Below are 14,760 nucleotides of genomic sequence, written 5' to 3'. Positions count from 1 at the left end.
TTTCCCTTATCCCACTGGCCTTTCTTTTCCCCCTCCCCTGCCATTTGATCTGCCCATCACCCACACATTCCTCCCTCCGGTTCCTCTTCTCACCTCCTTCCCTTATTCCATGGTCCACTGTCCTCTCCTATCAGATTCCATCTTCTTCAGCCCTTTGTCACTTCCACCTATCACCTCCCAGCTTCTTGCATCATTTCCATTCTCCCCCTCCCCCATTTGCCTATCCATCTTCCTCCCCCAACCCCCCCCAACCTGGATTCAACTATCTCCCTTTTATACAGGTTACCTCCCCTCTTTCTTTCCAGTCCTGATGAAGGGTCTCGACCTGAAACGTCAACTGTCCATTTCCCCCCATAGATGCTGCCTGACCCTCTGAGTTCCTCCAGCATTTTGTATGCTGCTCCAGATTTCCAGCATCCGCAGTCTTTCTTGTGTCTCCATGAAATCATCATTGCTGGTTTATATCATGATCTGTTAATGATGCTCGTGTCTGGCCAGCATTAACAATGCACAAGCTGACACCATCAATAACATGCAATCTAATGCAATAAGCCACACATACATCAGCTTTTTTTTCTTAATTCATTTTCTGATCTTGGCATACATAGCTAGGCTAGCATTTATTGGCCATCCCAACTGCCCTCGAAGGTGGCAGTGAGCCACTTAACTGCTACAGTCCTTCTGGTGAAGGTACTCACATAGTGTTTTCAGGGAGTTTCAGGATTTAAACCTGGTGACAATGAAGGGCTGACGATATTTCCATTAAGTAGTCATCAGTGCACACCCAACTTCTGATGGAAGGAACATCATTAATGAAGCAGCTGAAGATAGTTGGGCCTTGGGCACTACCCTGAGGAACTCATCTTGGGGCCAGAATAATTAACCTCTGACAACCACAACCATCTTTGTATAAAGTTTGACTCTAACCACTGAAGTATTTTCCCTCTAATGCCCAATGACATCAATTTTACAAGGGTGTGCCAACGCCACACTCAATCAAATGCTACCTTGATGTCAAGGGCAGTCATTCAGCACTTCAGGCCTTGTTTGAATCAAGGCTGTGATGGGGTGCAGAGCAGTGATCCTTGTGGTGCTGTTCTGAAACTAATCTACCAGCTTTAGCAAACAATATTAATGAGCAACAGAATCAAATTCTGTGCGTTTTTTTTTAAGTAGTAACTCATGAATGACTCTCAAATTATGTTTTAAGCTCCAGAATACTGTGCAGGACACTCTTAAAATACAAACAGATTCTAACCCATGTTAAAATGGTGCCGCTCAGAAATCTAATCCTCTAATATTTTTTTGAGCTTCAGGAATCCATGAGTATTGTCATGAAGGAAAGGTGGTAGAGTGTTGCAGGAAGGTGCATTTCTTACTCTATACTTAATGTTCTTACCTGTATGAACTACCATGACGGAAACTCTGTCCACAAATACTGCAAAGATGTGGCTTTTCCCCACTATGGATCCGAAGATGTTCTTTTAATGTAGTTCTGTTTTTAAAAATAAAATGAGCATTATTTATCACTTTTGTCAATTAAGAGTTATTGTATAGGAGTCGGTTTTTAAATTTATTTCGACTTCGTATCATGCTGAATTAGTAAAATACTTTGTGCTCACGTAGATTCATAAATTATGGTTTAGTTACAAAATAATTTTAAGAAGTTCAGTTTTCAATAGCACATCCTAAAACTTACAAATGATTTACTGCGTCTCATGTTTACCTTTCCCTTACAGACTTCCCACAAATAAGACAAGTCCACTTTCTTTTTCCTCCATGAGTGCATTCAATATGTCGTTTGAGATTTCCTGTATCATTAAACTGCCGACCACAAATATCACATGGGAAAGGCCCTGAAAGAGTGATGAACTTTAAGTTATAGTCTGTGTCTAAAGTTCAGTACACCAAAGAGTCAAAGTTATTTTCTTTTCATCAAACTGAAAAATAGAAATTGGTCCCCAGACAAACCTCCAGGCTAGATCACACTTCATCCTGAACAAGATTTTTTACATTGTAGCACAAATAACTTCTTGCAAGAAGTTTAGCATTTATTATGGTGTTTGAGAGATAAAGAACAATTAAAATTGAAAACAGTATTTATTTTACTAACTGATTAATCTTCAATTTTTTAAATACTCACTGGCATCACTGTGGCATCCAAGGACTGTCTGAGAATGAACAAATAGTTTTTGTGCAACATGCTCTCTAACAGCGCTGTTATAACTTCTGCATTATTAACGTGGATTTGTGCCCACAATCTACTTTGTACCACAGAATTATAATTTTATTATGCCACTGGAAGTCATTTCTTGCAAAATGTCCTTCCTCAAGCTGTTTTTGGGTACTTTTGTAAGCAATGGTTTTGTTTTTTTTTCTTCCCCAGTTATGTTGCTCAGATTCATATAACACTTCTAACCAAATTGGTTGGAAATCCATCTCAAACCTCTTGATCAACCACCATCAAAATCATGGCAGAACAAGCTAAGGGGGAATCGTCTGTTCTTAATTAAATGCACTTATATTCCTGTCATTGTTAATAAACAAGAGAAGTTTATTCAGCAAAACAATTGCAGTAACTGAAAGGATAATCACTTTCAACTTGCTGTGTCTCACACCAGAGTCTAATAAAATGACCCACCCATGCAACATTACAAACATAGACCAAGATTACAGTTGTAATGACTATGAAGCTATCACTATTCACCATCATTACACCGTGAAACTTACAACCACAAAGTATTGCTTTGCCTACATAGTTTCATGTGGAAATTCAAAGAAGCAGCCAGTGATTCAGCACTGCTCCATAAGTTACACTATTTTACAGCCTTCTCCATTGTAATCAAGGAAAATCAGTAACTGAACATAAAAAAAACATATTTATCACTTTTTTGTAAAATAACCCGAAAATATTAGGTTTTATTGCCTGAGGTTGTAGTGAGTTTCCATTGATTTACCAAGACACAATTACTGCTTAGCAAGCTCACTGACTGTAAACAATCTAATTTTAATAATGCCCTCAAATATTTCAAAATATTTCTATATGATCTTTTACACCTTTTAAAAAAGATTATTCACAATATTTTAGCTTCCATCTTGATTTTAACTGAATTTTCCAATTTTTATTTCTTGTTCTGTAAAACATTTAAACTATTAGTTAAAATGCTGCTTGCTTCCCGATTTCTTGGCTGAGAGTGTCTTTTCAGTACAAATAGATATTCATGCATCTCAAAGACATGACTGTCAATGGATGCGTGGAATCCTATAAGAGTTGGCACTTTACATCAATCATTAGAACAGAGGAAGACACAAATCTTTGTGAGCAACATCTTTTAAGGTCAATAGTAAATAGTTACTTCATCAATGAATACAAAATTCAGGTCTGACAAAACAAGAACCAAGAAAGGAAAAATGTCTTGGATATATAGGCATGTTTTATTGCAACTGGAATAGAATATCATTAAGCAATAGTAAAAAGAGTGCTTGAAATCAAGATTAGACTGTTTTGCTCACAAATTACTACTGAATATAAAGAAGCATCCTGCAAGATGAATAAGCTGAAGGTTATTCTGAGTATTCTTTTTGCTGATTTGATCACATGAATCTGACCTGTTCCATTTCCATACTTAGGTTATTCAGAAAATATTTTTAAAAATTGGTCTTAATTATAAGTTACCTCAGATTTTAAGACAGAATCATGCACTGGAGACCGCATATTTTCAAATAAGAACAGTCCAAATGTTGTCCTCTGTTTTGCTAATCGGAAAACTTACACATTTATCTCAAGGGAGCTACCCTGTTGAATTTTTATTGTTAATTAAGAACTTGGATTTAACAATGCTTTTGACATCTCCCTGATGTCTAATTCCAGTTTATTACTAATAATAAGAACGGCCACTTCTAGTTACACTGCCAAGTACAACTGCATTTACTTTCAGGAAGGTCATCAAAATAGCAAACTGAATGACTTCTTCTACCACACTTTATAATGACGTAAAAACAGGTAAGAGAGGTTTTGGTTGACCATCTCTCTGAAAAATGAACTTTCAACAATACATTACATTCTGCATCAAGGTTGTGCTGGAACTATTTGAATCATAAGTGCTGACAATTCTACCGAACTGACAGTAGTACAAAATGTAACTGGCAACAAAAAAAAACTATTTGTGTCTGCTTGATTTTACTCTATACTTCACCAATACAACTTTAATTTATTGTGAAAGGATGAAGCTTTCTCATGCCAATGTTTGTACTTTGTGGCTCGTATTTCTATTTAACAAGAAATGTATTGTGCACATTAGCCCTTGTGCAGATTTAATAAGCAATATTCCAAAGTGAATATTCAGTGTAACACACAAAGGCAGCCATTGACTACAAATCCAAGAACATGCCGGGGGGGGGGGGGGGTGGCGGGGTGGTGTGGGAGGGTGTTAGATCAATCAAGGTAAGGTTAACTACTTAATTTTACAGTACAAGATGATAAATGGTGACATCAGACCAAGAACATTGTACAACCAACTGAAATTGTAATAACTGCCAAAAGAGAACTGCATTCAGACAGAACCAAAAAACCTAGATGATAATTGGTAATCAGCGACACAATCAGTCAAAACCTGTTCTGAATGAAATGGCATACACGCTGAAATAACAAAAATCCAAAACATATGGACATCCATACCCAGATGAAACTTTTCCTGATGTTTAAGCCTTGCAAATCTTGATTTGAAATGTTCCTCACAATAATTACATTTAAATGGTTTATCCTGTGTGTGAAGAATCATGTGCTCCTCAAGATGAGGTCTCCGTGTAAACGTTTTGTTACATACCTATGGCCAAAAAAGCAATTGAGAATTGTCACAGAGTTCCAGAACTTCAAATACTGCAACATAATATAGAGGGGCAAGAACAGTTTAAATCAGCTACCACTTGCACATTTAACTTTGATAAGTACGTTTGTGGGAGGGAGTCCAGATCAAGAAATGGAAAAGAACTTACATCACATCTCCATGCTTCGCTCCTCTTCTTTCTGGCAGCAAAAAACTCCTGTATATTATCTGGATGGAACCTGTAAATATTCTCAAATCAGTAAGTGTAATGTTGTAAATCACAAATAAAGATGAAAGCAGGCTTGAAAAAGCAAACAATTTTTCCTTTTTCACAGTAAAAGAATTTTACCAAATTTCAAATCCTCAACACAATAAAAAGTAGCTGAATCTGTGCACTGATAACCTGTGAATTTTAGTTTACACTCAATGCAGGGCTTAATGCTGAAAAAATTTCTTTGGGCCCTCTCTTCACCAGTTATAATATAGGTTATACCTCATGTGCATTATCACTTCATTCCTCAACATGGCAAAGCAATTTTAAGGCCACAACACCAACATCCTCTTTTATTCAATACTGGCATAAAAAGAAAGCTTTCATTTTACTGTACGTGACTTTTTTTCATTGATTTCCTTGCTACCATTAGCAAAGAGCCCGCAGACTGCATTTGTTTTAAAAAATATTTGTATTAATTTCAAGAACCTCAACAAAACATGAGTAAAGGAAATACAATTTGCCAAAGCTAAAGAAACTCAGTGGGCCCAATCTTGCTGGCTAATGCCTCTAGTTGCAAACAAGCTGTTGGTGTTTAACCACTACAAGTCCTGGTGTTCTGCAAATGCATTGTTAAATGCAGAGGTCCCAGAATTCCTGAAAAAAGTGTAATGCAGAACTTTCAGTATACACCAGTGGTAGATTCCACAAGAAGCCAAATTACAAAAACAATCTTGATGAGATTCTCTAACATTTACACTTTAGAAATTGCCCCTTGGCTCCTGTAACAGTTTGGTGTTGTTGATATGAAGCAATGTTTCCTGTTTTGTTTTAAATTTTGTCTATTGAATCCTTTATAATTTTACTATTTTAGTGCTTTGAGTTTGGCTTAACATTTTCATTTTTTAATGATTTTTATTTTTCTATTTGCTTAGATGTTTTTCAATTTCTCTGTATTTTAGAAATTAATAGATGATATTCAGCACCTTTATAGCAATGAAGTTGATGGCTGGGTTTTGCCAACTGGGTGGGACTTTCTGAATGCACTTGTTAAACTCAGGTGGTGTCTCAGGCCATAAAATCAACTCTGTCCATTGAAACAGGTAGAATGTGGGCCAAGAAAGACTCTGGGCAGTAATTCCAGCAGGACACTGAGCCAGAAAGAACTGATCTGTTACTTATTGCCACCTACGACTTTAATTTTCAACTGAATGCAAATATGATGACAACATTTTATAACAACATAGTGGTTTTACAATGCCTTCAGTCACAGCATAACTGCATATAACAAGCCCAAACCTGTATTCACTAATCAATTAACAAACTAATCAGAAACACAAGTTTCACCTGTTTATTTCCTTCTTTGTTAGCTTGCATTTTTGTTTTACATTAGGTATTAGGGCCACTTTAAATGAGCCACATCTGGTCTGAAATCAGCTGTTCCAAGACTTTTCAAAAATCAAGTAGGACTCCCATACAGGTCAAAATAGATTCCTTTCCACTTAAAATACATGCCTGCTTTTTTTTTAAAAAGCAAATAAATTATTTCAGTAACTGTCAATCCCTTAACAACAACAAACCTTTGATTCTGTCACAACTGCAAAAAGAACAACTTTTCAAATAAAATGTATATGTTGTTCAGTTCTATTAACAATACACTTTATTTAACATTCTTATTTTGTTCCATTTGGCAAATGTAGCAGGATAGTAATTTTACTGAAATTTGTTAATAGGACAGGTATGGTCAGAACAGTGAATACTAATTCATCTTCATCAATTCAACTACAATTCTTGTACTCAGTATGATGAAAACAAGGATGTAGAAATATTATAATAGGAAATAAGCAATAGTTTACACATACCGCTTCACGTGCTTTGCTAATGTTTTTTTTGCTCGCATGCAGCTTGTTGCAGAATGGGCACTTTTGCTCCTTTCTTTGAAAAGAAGCTTGTGCGTTATGCTTCTTCCTATGAGCAGTTAAGTTGGATTTGGTGGAGTAACGCTGATTACAAATATCACATTCAAAAGGTTTTTCCCCTGTATGCACACGTGTGTGGCATTCATATTTTCCTGTAAAAATCCAAGGACACAAAATTAAGGTACATTAAGTTTTTGGTCAACTTCTAAATTATGGCAGCTGTGCACAATAGTATCCAACATTACACAGAAGAGATTCACTTAAAATAAGCCCCACAGCCACTAACTTTCAATCACCCATCTGCTTCAAAGGGGGATTCAAGTACTTCTTCATTTTAATAAAAGAAGAAGAGCAAGAATTGGTCTGCAAGCCCGAAGCAGTATTTAAAGAGGCTTGCCTAGCTTCACAACCAGGGAATGGGACATGAAGCAAAAACACATTTGTATTCTAGTAATGATTAGATACACTTATATGTCACATGATGAAATGGAATTAAGTTTTGATAAAAATACATATCAGATGTTAGATTCTGTCACTGTACAAATATTTACATATGATAATTAAAACCAAGATTGCTCTGTTAGGTCAAATTCAAAGTAATTTTAAATACCAATTTTGTTTCTATAGTAGTCACATTCTATTAATTGGGAACAAAGGACAACCACTCTCCCAACAAACAAGCATTATTAATCTTACCAACCTATTCGGTCAAAACTTTTATCACATTTTGGGCACTGGAGTGTTTTCTTGCTCCCAGTCTGTAAAATGACCGGAGGTAATTCCTTGGGAATATTTTGCTCAATTTCATCTGCATCCAGAGAGTCATTCTCATCATTCCTTTGAATTTCTTCCTCTCTTTCAATTTCTTCAAGCTTTGCTTCAACTTCTTCCATTTCGTCTTCACTTTCTACACTTTCATGGGCATCATTGTTATTCTCAGAGTCACTACTATTTTTACTAGAACATTCATCTTCAGAGATATCCGTGTTATCAACACTTTTACTCTCAAACTTTGCTGGACATTTGCGTGTTCGCATTGACCACCTCCTTCTACTAAGTTCCATTTTTGTTGCATCAGAACGTTCTTCCTGTACCAGGGAGCTAGCATTATGAGCTTTAGTTATGTGGTTTTCTAAAGATTTTTTATAACAGAAAGTTTTATTGCAGAAGGTACATACATTGCTATGCTGTAGCTTGGCAGTTGTTTCAAGGGGATCCTTTTCTTCCAAACACTGGTTGTTTTCCGTTAACAGTTCTGTTTGGGTTGACCTGGACACATTTTCATTACTGGTCAACAATTTAACTGCATCGATAATGTCTAGAAACTGAGCAGCTTCCAAAATTGAAGGGATTTCACTTTCCTGAATAAAGAATTCAGAGGTGTATAAAAATTCTAACAAATGATGGAAAACATAATAACTTACATGGTCCAATTGAATACAATCCATGTTTGGGTTTTTACTTAAACAAGCATGGAAATAACTGCTACCTACAGCAACAACCACCTTATGGGCACAAAATTGCTTCCCTTCTACCATGATAACTAAATCACAGAAAGGTGACTGCTTGAGTCGATCATCATTCATATATTTCAATAGATTCTTGTTATGCAGCAGTGATCTCAGATGTATAATTGGTGATGATTGTCCTAAAGGAACATCAAGATTGTCTGAAATATTTGAAATGCTTTGAATTGATCTTGGACCATAGTATAGATTTTCAAATTTTGTTGTCTGTAAATCCAAAAAAACATCTTTGCACTGTGCTCCGGATAAATTTGACCCAGTTTTATAAGAACTGTCAATATTCTGAGACATGGTGTTTATTAAAATTGCTGTGGATGAATACCAGCTCTTCTCAGTCTGCTGTTTCACAGTGGACCATCATTGTGGAACAAGTACACAGTCTCAACATAAAATCTCCTTGTAATTTTCATTGGTATCAGATGACCTCATACCACACAATCTTCTCAGGATGGTTGCAACATTCATCAGGCCTGCAAGATCATTCAAATATGTGATGCAAAAAGTTACAACATGATTTAGCTTTACTTATCTAAAAGGCCACACTGAATACTGGTCAATTTTTTTTAAATATGCCCAGTTGGCATTTAATGTCAAATTTCCAGAGTACTGCACAAAATAATAACGCCAGTTGATAATTTGTTACCTAGTAATTGAACTCATTTGTGTACCCATGTCCCAAAGGTGTGCTGGCAGATTGACTGGCTATTGTAAATGTAGGCAAATGGAAAAAGAATAATAAAAGGGAGCTATTAGCCACGTGAGAGAAGATAAGTTGCAGGGCAACAGGAAAAAAGAGGGGAGATGAGACTGACTGGACAGCTCTGCTGGGAGACAGTGTGAACTGGGACCAAGTAACCTCCTTTCTGTGCCATAAATAATTGCCCAGTGTCCAATATGCATCTAATGGCTTTATCCAGTGCACAGCAGCCATTTCCACATTTGCAAACAGAAACTGGCTGCTCATGGTGCATCCTTTGACCTTAAGAATTTTCACACAAAGAAAAACAAGGGATAAATTCTGCAAAGTCAGTAACGAGGTAATTAAAGGGTCCATGTGGAGCCTTTTGATACTTTACCCAAGGCATCTTAAAGACTTAATTTTCCTTGCTCTACCTTTGTTCCATTGTCATAAGCAATAATAGCAGCATCTCTGTATTAATTACTTCACTACAATGCTGCAATTGCTGGTCCTTTGATAAGCCGATACATGTCCTCCCCAGCTTACGAACGCCCAACGGATGGATCTGCCGGCTACTGCAGGGATATTTGTTGTGTGGGAATTTGGTTCGGGTTATGAACAGTTTGCAGAAATAGAATCCTGCCGTAACCTGGGGAGGACCTGTAAATTAGAGACTCCTGGCACAAGGATTGATCAGACCATATCATTGCACGGAGTGTTCAGCCACACATACACTTTCTTTCATTTTACTGAATAATCACCTGAATGTTACCCATAATTAAAATTAAACTAATAGAATATATAGCATCCAGTAATTAATGAAAACCATGAAACATTATTATCAGTTTGAAAAATGCTTTAAAACATAGGGGAGAATTTGCATAAAGCTGGGTTTCCCCAAATCAGGTCATTCGTAACTCTGGGTGCCCCTGTAGTTGAATTATTTCAAAGGAGACTGGTAGATTACAAGACAAAATTAGAATGCCAAAAATATTTTTCTAATCCATAAGAGGTGTTAACCCAGAAACATGCCATTCAGTATTATTTAAATCTCCATTTTCTTTGAACTCAGAAATAAGCAGTGCAAGGGAGAAGAATTTGTGATAATGTCAACATCACGTAGTCCAAGCTCAGGCACTGCATATACAACAAAATGCCCTTATCTCGATATCAACAAAGCAGTAGCTCCTGGCAATGAAAGTGACTTATTTCAATGATTCAGTCTTTGTAGGTTGAAATTGAAATGATAACACTCCTACAAAGTAGCATGGGATCTTTTGCTGCAGTAGATCAGCAGAGCACTGTTTCCTAACCAATCACCTTTGTTTAAATCTAGCCCCTTGATCTATCCCCAGTTTTAATATTTCTTCATTTGTCAAGACTCTAATCTCTAGAATTCCTCTCTTAAAATTTATGCCTCTATTTTTGTCGTTAAGTAACCTCCGAAGCTTACCTTCTTGACAAAGATTTTAGTCACCTAAAATTCGTATCTTAACCTGTCTGTATATACAGTATATGTATGCACAGGTGCAATGATAAACTTACTTGATGCAATGTGCCTGTGATGCTGCTGCAAGTAACTTGTGCATATGACAATAAACTCAATTTTGACTTTGATATGGCTCAGCTTGTCAACATTCCAGTGAAGCACCATGGGATGTTTTGTTACATTAAAAGCACAGTATAAATGGAAGGTTTTGATGCTCTCAAACTGTAGAAACTGGAGTATGAGCTCCCACTTTCATTTCCGTCACCAGAGACCAAGAAGTTTCATCCTATCAGCTTGGGCTGGATTCAAAACAAGGCAGGAGAAGTTAAAAGCGGTTTGCTAACTCAGTGAGACAGCGGATCCCAGCTCTGTTTTCAAACTCCCCACCCTCTTCACCCTAACAGAAAATACGTCAGCCTTCTACTGACAAAAATGATACCTTTGCTAATCCCCTGTCTCTGACGGAGCCCCCTTATTTCTAGCAGTTAATATCAAAAAAATCATTGATCTTGTACTGGGCAACTGGGGTGGAGGATGTACGGGCGTGAGGAGGGGACACCAGCTGTGATTTCCAGCCTCTTGAGCCACATCACCCAGGTGAACCCAGCAGACTGAAGGAGGTCCTGGGCTGGCACAGGCCGGGCTTGTGAAGAACCGGCGCACAACTCGGAACCGGACCGGTCGGCGAGGTGGGGTTTCACCTCCCGAAACCATCGATCTCATTGCACTCGATGGCGGTCAACCCCAAGCCCGTGCCTGAGCCTGAGCCTAACCCCGGGTCCCGGCCCAGACCGGGGCCCGTCTCCCGATGCCGGGACGCGCCGCCTCTCCCTTCGCCAACGGCCGCCGCCGCGTTCCATCTCCCTCCCGCCGGCCGGCTGCGTGCATCGCTGCCATTGGCTGATCCCAACGGTCCCGAATCCCGGGCCCGATGCTCGCGCTCCCCTTCTACTTTCAAACCTTTGTTTCCGTTCCCGGACCACAAGTACCGCCGGGCGCCCGCGCATGCGCGGTGGCGGGCCGGCCACTTGGCCGGCCCGGCGCGCGTTGCATTGTGGGAGTGCCGGGAACCAGCCGCCGAGGAGGGGACTCGGTGAGCCCTGGCGTGTTTTCCGCCGCTCCTTGAGACAGTCTTTCACGTTGGTATTGGTAGTGCCGGCGCGGCGAAGTCAATGCCAAGGGGAAGTTAATGCTAAGGGGAACACATGTGGCTCTCGAGGTGAGTTGAGTTGAGTCTAGGATTCCTCCCGAGTGAGTGCACATGGCTCCTATGGTTTAAACCCTGGTTCCCGCCGCCAGGACCTGGTTAGTCAGTCCTCTTCCACGACCACTTGAGTTTGAGTCTGGTTACATTGTAGCTGTGTTGTTCTTTTAGGGTCTCTGCAGCACAGCGAGTCGCGCCTCCCCGCTGGAAACACCTTGACTGGTGGCCAAAGCGACTTCCCACGAACCCTTTGGAGGTGGTGTTCGCTGCACCCTCCAAAGGTCTGTCATTGCCCCGTCGTCTCTCTGAGGTGTCCAACTCACTGGAAGCAAGAGTCAAGGTAGCTGGAAGTTAGACGTTGAAAGCCCAAAATCATACTGGTTAAAAAAACATTTCCTGAGTGCTAGGAACGTTCAACGGCCCGACGAGGGGAGAGCTGAAAGATTGTTGGAGATTTAACAGATTATAGGTGAGCAATGGCAAGGTTTTGGGGGGACAGCATACACGCTCCCTGATTTGCTGGCTCTTCGCAATTTCGTTTATTGGGAATTATTTGTCTTTATCCGGTATTGAGTTGTTTGACTAACTTAAAGAACATCCTATTGCGATGTTTATAGTTATTTAGCTGTATATTAAGGTAATATAATTATTTGATCTAAACGTGCACAAGTGCGCGCACACACAATATACTCACACAGATGTTCTCACATACGTTCTATAACATTTGAGGCACTAGCTAGCAGAGCAACAGATAGTACAATCACTTTGGAAATGAGAAATCTTCTGCAAAAAAAAAGTAAACATAAGACAGATCGGGATAGGTCTTTGATAAACAACTACGGGTTGATGGAAGTATTGAGTTGAGGCTACAATCCGATCGGTCATTGAACAGACTTGAAGGGCCGGTTCTGGATTTGTTGTTATATTTAAACCAATTGTTTTGCAGCGTAAAGTGATTGATAAAATTACATATCTACTTCATTTGAAAATACAATCCTGTTATGAATTATAAGGTACAATATATCAATAAACTTTAATATTTAATATGTAAAAATGTAACATGAATTCCAGAGGCAGGCCTGCATACAGAAGGTCTTAATCCAAAGAATTTACAAACAAAATATTCAAAATGTACAACACTGGATGAGTAATGTATTTATTCGGCATAAAACTGGAGCCTCTAAATGTCACATTTACATCATATTGGTAACAAAGTATGAACATGAATAGACTGCACAATAGAGTAAAACTTCAATAATATGCATCTGGAAATCCTGATGGTTTGGCACCTGACTCACTGGATGATGTTTGCTAAGCTCCCTTTTAATTCACTGGGTTCCCTGTTCCTCCATCCCCTTTCATCTCCTGGGGACCTCCATTCCCACAGTCCCTTTAAAACTCACCAGACCCTGGTTCCTGTGCTCTTTTTAAACTCACTGAGGCCCTGAATCCCACACTTCCTTTGAATTTACTGGGTTCACTGAAATCTTAAAACAAAAGTGGGGGATTATTAGGAATAACATCCAAACGTCCAGAAAATCTGCCAGAGCAGCAGCACCTAAATCCCAAATGTGCCAGATTATCAGAGTTTCACTGTAGTTAAAAGCAAACAAAGGGAAATAATTTGTTTCACTCAAAAGAAATAAGTAAAAATATAATACAGATTCAGTAGTACACAGGCAAGTAAATCCCATTGCAATGCATCTGCAAATGAGTGCTTTAATGGACAATCTGGACATTATGCAGACAAAGAATAAGGTTCCTGAGGCACTGCAAACATGTTTCTTAGTGGCTAGTACAATGGAGTAGTGTGAATTTCCCAGAACTTGCTGTTCTACTCTCTCTGTACCCACTTCACACTTGTGGAATTTGCGGCCAAATTATCTGATAAAGCAGCCAGTTTTGAATTCAAAAACGAGAATGACTTGTACTTGTGTAGTTCAAATTGGCATAGCAAAATGACACAAGTTGAATCCAAGGAGTGTAACCAAACAAAATTTGACAGAGCCATGTAATGAGGATGGCAGAACATGCAAAGACTGGGTCAAAGGAGTGTGGTTAATGGGTTCTCCTAAGGGAGAAGAGAAAGTCAGAGAGGTTAGATGGGGATTTGAGAGTTTAGGCCTTGTTAACTGACAGTGTGGTGGAACAGTTTAATTCAGAGGTGATTAAGAGACTGGAATTGGAAGAACACAAATATCTCAGAAGGTTGGAGGGCTGGAGATTCTGAAGAGGGGAAGAAACAAGGATGAGTACTTTAAAACAGAGGCATTGTTTAATTTGGGGAAAATGAGTAAATAATGAGTGAACAAGACCTGATACAAGTTAGCATTGCAAAGGTTTATCTCAAGTTTGCGGAAGGTAGAGTATTAGAGGCCAATCGAGGCAGCAATGGAATAGTCAAGTTGCTGAGAGTATTATGAGAAGATGAGGTGAGGCAGGGATGGAATCAGGAAATGCAAATGGATGGTCTTCGTAAAATATCAGTCATATGGTCCAAAGTTCATCTCAAGTCAAAGCAGTCTGATTCGATTTCAATCAGTTGCCAGGGAGAGTGATGAAATTAGTGGTTTGGAAACAGAGCTTATGATAAGAATTGAAGACAATAGCTATGGTCTTTCCAATATTAAGTGAAAAAATTGTTTTCTTTTTATACTGCATCAGATAATCTGCATAATAATTTAGAAAATGTTAAAGAGATCAAAAGAAGTAATGGTGAGTAGATCCCTGTGTTGACGGCATACGTGTAGAATCTGGTGATGGTTTTCAGAGGGACCGCCAATGATACTGATTAAAGCTCCATTATCTTGATTGAAAGCCCTCATGGAAATCACTCTTACCATCTGGCATGACACTACCAGGAGTGAAAGGGGAGTTAGCTACATCCAGTTACTGGTGATTGTGGA

General features: G+C 38.8%; 1 protein-coding gene across 1 annotated transcript in view; it reads right to left on the bottom strand.

Annotated features, from left to right (window-relative positions):
* zbtb41 (zinc finger and BTB domain containing 41) overlaps nucleotides 1–11,684 on the bottom strand; it is a 30,459-nt gene extending 18,775 nt beyond the window's left edge. Inside the window, exons 1-8 of the mRNA XM_052011024.1 lie at nucleotides 11,611–11,684; nucleotides 10,707–10,949; nucleotides 7,657–8,952; nucleotides 6,912–7,108; nucleotides 4,996–5,076; nucleotides 4,679–4,826; nucleotides 1,727–1,856; nucleotides 1,400–1,495 (exon numbers count right to left, since the gene is read on the bottom strand). Coding sequence (XP_051866984.1) covers nucleotides 1,400–1,495; nucleotides 1,727–1,856; nucleotides 4,679–4,826; nucleotides 4,996–5,076; nucleotides 6,912–7,108; nucleotides 7,657–8,773 — 1,769 coding nt within the window. The 5' untranslated portion in view covers nucleotides 8,774–8,952; nucleotides 10,707–10,949; nucleotides 11,611–11,684. The remainder of the gene's footprint in view (nucleotides 1–1,399; nucleotides 1,496–1,726; nucleotides 1,857–4,678; nucleotides 4,827–4,995; nucleotides 5,077–6,911; nucleotides 7,109–7,656; nucleotides 8,953–10,706; nucleotides 10,950–11,610) is intronic.
* Nucleotides 11,685–14,760: the final 3,076 nt, after the last annotated feature.

This window comes from Pristis pectinata, chromosome 3 (genome assembly GCF_009764475.1).
Source record: "Pristis pectinata isolate sPriPec2 chromosome 3, sPriPec2.1.pri, whole genome shotgun sequence".
Taxonomy (NCBI): Eukaryota; Metazoa; Chordata; class Chondrichthyes; order Rhinopristiformes; family Pristidae; genus Pristis; species Pristis pectinata.
Note: the sequence above shows the minus strand (reverse complement) of the source record. Positions and strands in the feature narration are given on the sequence as shown.